This window comes from Gracilinanus agilis, chromosome 2 (assembly GCF_016433145.1).
Source record: "Gracilinanus agilis isolate LMUSP501 chromosome 2, AgileGrace, whole genome shotgun sequence".
Lineage (NCBI taxonomy): Eukaryota > Metazoa > Chordata > Mammalia > Didelphimorphia > Didelphidae > Gracilinanus > Gracilinanus agilis.
The window spans coordinates 372,276,678-372,282,322 of NC_058131.1; the positions used below are offsets into that span (position 1 = coordinate 372,276,678).

Below are 5,645 nucleotides of genomic sequence, written 5' to 3' on the forward strand. Positions count from 1 at the left end.
CATTTCCAGGGGATTAATGGCCAGCTGGGAGAGTTGATGGCCTGGAGCAGAGTGGGGACTCATTAACCTCAGCTGGTCATTAATTCCTTAGGAGCCACCTAGGGTGGGGGATGTTCTAGCCGTCACAACTCATTTTGATTTTAAATAAGGGGAAAAAAGTTAACTTTTAAATATCATTGCAGTAGCAGAGTCCTTCTCACTTGATAACTCTTACTGGTGTGCTTACTGTTTGGGGGGTAATTAACACCCTGCCAGAGAAACCTCTAACCCTTTTTCATTACTACGGCAGCATTCCATCATGCTTCTAATCTCTAGGAATTCTTTTTCACCATCCAGTGCCATTGTTGAAAAGAACAGTGATAAATGAGACTGACTTAAGTGGGGACTAGACAAGAAAGACCTGAAACAATGTTAAATGGTTATGTTAAAAGGGTCATAATTAAAACTGGCCGGATCTCAACCTCCTTGATTCAAGCCTTTACATAGGAAATTAAGCAAATCTTACTGGTTCTTTTTTACCCTTGCTTTACATTAACATTCCTCTTCAGAATTTTAGTGAACACCCAGAGGAAAGCTACTGAATTTATGTAGGATTTATAGAAAGATCTAGACAAGGATTCCATTGGATAAGAGGCCATGCAAGTATTATATAATTTGCAAGCCTGAAGAAAGAATCCATACATGTTGTGATTTTGAATACACTAGCATAGTGATGGGCAAACTTTTTAAAGAGGGGGCCAAAGGAAAGGAAATGCTCATCTGTCAGTCTGTTTCTAAGGCAAATCTTTCGAAGTTTCATTGTATTGTATCCTACTCATTTGCCAGATTAGGAATAATGTCATGGGCCAGATAGAACATTTCAGGGGGCCACATCTGGCCAGCAGGCCATAGTTTCTCCATCACTGTACTAGCATATTAAACAAGAAACATAGAAATGAGTAGGACATTTCCTGGGAACAGTGATTGCCACTGAGCGTGTGAACTTTCTTTCCATCAATGATAAAGGATCTTCAAGTTCCCGACTGATTAAGCTAAAAGAGAGGGCAATTCCAAATTCCTGATTGATTTAAAAAAAAAAAGGAGTATTAATTTCCTTTTCACATATGTGAGATGTCAGAAAAAGACAATTCAGTCAGATGTCTATTAGTAGCAATATGTCACATTCTAAAGTATTTGGAAAAATGAAATTAACCCAAATTTTAAACACCAGCCAGAGGATTAGACCACTATATCAAAGGATTTAACATTATTATCAGGTAGATTTTATACCAGGAATGCAGGGATGGTTCAATATTAGGAAAACTACAGAAATAATTGACCATATCAACAACAAAACCAACAAAAACAATATGATTATTTGAATAGATGCAGAAAAGCTTTTGGCAAAATAGAGCACTCCTTCGGATTAAACACTACCAAACAACATTGGAATAAATGGATTATTCCTCAAAATGATAAAAAAATATAAAACTATCAGCAAATATTACTGTAATGGTAATAAGGCAGCAGCCTTTCCAATGAGATCAACAGTGAAACAAAATTGCCTATTATCAGCACTACTATTCAATATTATACTAGAAATTCTAGCTATAGCAATAAAAGAAGAAGAAATTGGAGGAATTAGAATAGGAAATGAAAACATAAAACTGTCACTCTTTGCAGATGATATGATGATATATCTAGAAAATTCTAGAGAGTCAATCAGAAAAATAATTGAAACAATTAACAACTTTAGCAAAATGGCAAGATATGAAATAAACACAAAAAATCATAAGTATTTCTTTATATCACTAAGCACAATGGTAAGAAAGAGAAAAAAATGAATTTCATTTAAAATAACTGTGAACAATGTAAAATACCTGAGAATCTACTAGCCAAACAAATCCATGAACTATATGATCATCACTACAAAAAATATCACACAGAAATCAGGTCAAAATTAAATAATTGGAATAAAGCATTAATTGCTCATGGGTAGGCTAAGCCAATATAATAAAAATGACAATCCTTCCTAAATTAACTTATTCAGTGCCATGCCAATTGAACTACCCAAAAATAGTGAAAAAAATAATGAAAAAATAGAAAATTGGAAAAGGCAATAACAAAATACTAAGTAGAAAAGAGAAAATAACAAAACTGATCTGGAAAAACAAAAGGCCTAGAATATCCAGGAAATTAGTGAAAAAACATGAAGGAAAGTGGCTTGGCTGAACCAGATCTCAAACTACATTATAAAGTAGCAACCATCAAAACAATCTGGTACTGCTAAAAAATAGAGTAGAAGACTCAATATGCAATGATAAAACACCATTGAAAATTAGTGTTTGATAAATCCAAAGATCCAAGCATTTGGCAGAATAACTTCCTAATTAGGAAAAAGTGCTGGCAAAATTGGAAAACAGTATGGCAGAAACTCAGCATAGTATAACACCTTGTAACATATACCAAGGTAAAGTCAAAATAGAGACATGATTTAGAAATAAACAGTTATACCATAAACAAATTAGAGGAACACAAAATCATTTTATCATACCTATTGCTAATGGAAGAATTTAGCTTCAAACAAGACGTAGAGAACAATATGAGATGTAAAATCAATTACTTTAATTACATTACATTAAAAAAAGTTTGCACAAACAAAAATAATGCAACAATATTAAAAGACAACCAACTAACTGGAGAAATTCTTTACAGCAAATCTCTCTGACAAAGGTTCCATATCTCAAATATATAAAGAACAGAGTCAAATCTTCTAAGACTAGAAAGCATTCCCCAAAATATTGATTGACAAACAATCAATACAAACAGGCAATATGAAGAGGCAATTCTCAGATGAAGAAATTTAAGCTATTTTCAGTCACATAAAAATACTCCAAATCACTATTGATTAGACAAGTGCAAATTAAAAATAACTCTGAGATATCACCTCATATCCATCAGACTGGCGGACATGACAGAAAAGGAAAATGATAAATGTTAGAGGGAATATGGAGAAATTGGGACACTAACACCCTGCTGATGGAGTTGCAAACTGATACAATCATTCTAGAGAGCAGTTCAGAACCATGCCCAAAAGACCATCAAACTGTATATACCCTTTGATCCAACACTACTAGGTATATATCCCAAAGATATTAAAGACAGGGGAAACAATCTATCTGTACAAAAAATATTCATAGCAGCTCTTTTTTTTTTTTACCTAATATAAAATAGACATTTTATTTAACATGTGCAACAAGTAGTTTAAAATTGTTGGAACTGAATATTCCTGTCAACTAATATGGTTGAAGAATGGATGTTCTTAATTACCCATTAGCTGAATATAGTGAAATTGACTTGGACAAATAATCTTTGCATGTGAAGAGTCACCCTTGCTGGCCTCATGTATTTTTAGAAATATAATCCCTCTAACCATTTATCTCATTTGGTACCCATTCCATCAATTTGATTTCTTCTAAACACCCTTGATTTCCACCTTTGTGGATCCCAGAAATCCTCTTCCAATCCTAGTTTTTGTAGTGCCATGACCAGACAGATAAAAACCCTCTTCATACAAATCTGAAAATTGTTTTTACTAGGAACAAACTGTATTCTAGTGTTGCGTATAGAATCATTTAAGTTTGTTTTTTTCTTAAATTAAAAACCCTTATGATCTGTCTTAGGATCAATACTGTGTATTTGTTACAAAACAGAAGTGCAGACAATACAGGCTAGAAGGCTAGACAATGGAAATTAAGTGACTTGTCCAGGATCACACACCTAGGAAGTACCCGAGGTCAAATTTTGAACCTAGAACCTCCTGTCTCTAGGCCTGGCTCTCAATCCACTGAGCCACCTAGCTGCACTTCCATTTAAGTTCATTTTAACATATACCTCCAACTTTTTTTTTTATCCATTTAATGTGGAAAATTTTTTTACATGATCACACATGTAAAATCTGTATCAGATTGCTTAATGACTCAGGGAGGGAGAGGGGATGGGAAGGAAGGAGAGAATTTGGAACTCATATTTTTAAAAAAGAATGTTAAAAAACTGTTTTTACATGTAATTGGGGGAAAATATTTAAACAAAAAAATTAAAATCTATTTAATAACTCTTTGCTAATTCATCAAGACTTTAGTTTTGCCCTCTTTTTTTAATGTCAAATAAATATCATGAACCAATAAAGCAGAAGCACAAAAATATTTTTACATTGTTGTGTGCTTATTTAATAACTTTTTTCATGAAATAAAAGTTGCATGTGGCATACTGTAATACAGGTGCAGTGTAGTGTCTCAGTAAACTTTTCTTTGAAACTCTCCCATTCTATCAGATAATATATAAACTATTGTATGGTAATTTTATTTGAGAGTGAATATTACATCATCTAATAAATTAACATATAGCTTACATGAATCAATGTACTGTAGAAACTTATGACAATGCCAGTAAGTCAAAAGTTAACTACTCAAAAATCTTTATACATGAATAAAGTAATTTCTTTATATCGTAGAAGCATTTGAGAACATGCTACATCTTCTGTATCATCACTTGAAATTTACATGCTGGCATTGCTGACACTTCAGCCGTCACAATACTTTTTATTCCCAAATTTGATAAGCCACCTCTGATTAAGCCACATGTAAATGCTAAATACTTAGGTGCATGATCTAAATACTGTTTTCCTGAAGACATCTGAGTCAGGAGTCGAAATTTGTTGTCTTGAAGCACATAGATACCCTGATGATTTGTCCTTAGATTATCAATTTGTTTCTTGAAAACAGTGGTCCAAAAATCTTTGCAAATGAACTTCATGATATCTAACTCATCCTTGAACCTTGCAGTGTCTTTTGTAAACCTTTCTATCAATCCTTGTCCCACTCTAAAACCCATGTTTTCCAGCTTAGTAATGCACCTTCCATTTTCCACTTCCCCCTGCTCCGCGGACTTGTAGACGCCAGTCACCATCTCGTGGTGGAGAAGCAAGAAAAGTGCCTCATCTGCCATTTCCTGCTTCTTCTGGGCTCTGGGGACCCCAGGAGGGCGGAGGTCAGGACCCGAGCACGACTGCCAATGTCGCGGTTGGATGCGCCGCCTCCGGGCCCCACTGCGCCAGAGCCCGGTCCCGCGGGCGGCGGGGGGGACGGGGAGGGGAGGGGTGCTTCACAGTGTCCTCCGAGGCGCCCGCACCAAACCGGGACGCCCAGCCGCAGGCGGGGCTGCGACCCATGCACCCATAGCAGCTCTTTTTGTGGTGGCAAAAAACTGGAAATTGAAGAGATGTCCATCAACTTAGTAGAACAAGTTGTGGTATATGCTTTTAATGGAATACTATTTTGCCATAAGAAATGACAAACAAGATGATCATAAAAGACCCTTGGAAAGATTTATATGAAGAGATGCAAAGTGAAGTGAGCAGAACCAGGAGAACATTATACATAGTAACAGTGATTTCTGATGATCAGCTGTGAATGATTTCACAATTTTCAACCTGGCAAGGATCCAGGACAACTCTAAGATACTAATAAAAAAAGGATATCTATCACAAGAGAAAGAACAGATGGAATCCAAATGAAAATTGAAACATATAATTCATTATTTCCTCCATGAATTTTTCTCTGGTGAAAGCAGAGTGTCTTTTTGAAAATATGTATATGATAATATAT

General features: G+C 35.1%; 1 protein-coding gene across 2 annotated transcripts; it reads right to left on the reverse strand.

Moving 5' to 3' along the window:
• Positions 1-4,182: 4,182 nt before the first annotated feature.
• On the reverse strand, positions 4,183-5,199 carry LOC123235551 (trafficking protein particle complex subunit 6B-like). Of its 2 annotated transcripts, XM_044661711.1 has the most exons (2): positions 4,711-5,199; positions 4,183-4,635 (listed from the first exon to the last, which is right to left on the reverse strand). In XM_044661711.1, the coding sequence occupies exons 1-2, from the start codon at positions 4,984-4,986 to the stop codon at positions 4,510-4,512; spliced, it is 402 nt and encodes a 133-aa protein (XP_044517646.1). In that variant the 5' UTR covers positions 4,987-5,199; the 3' UTR covers positions 4,183-4,509. The 2 variants fall into 2 exon arrangements, with proteins under 2 accessions (XP_044517646.1, XP_044517645.1); XM_044661710.1 differs by having other exon boundaries at positions 4,183-5,199.
• Between the last annotated feature and the right edge of the window lie 446 nt (positions 5,200-5,645).

Coding starts and splice junctions, on each gene's coding strand:
- LOC123235551 (XM_044661710.1), bottom strand. CDS start 4,986: ATGGCAGATGAGGCACTTTTCTTGCTTCTCCACCACGAGATGGTGACT.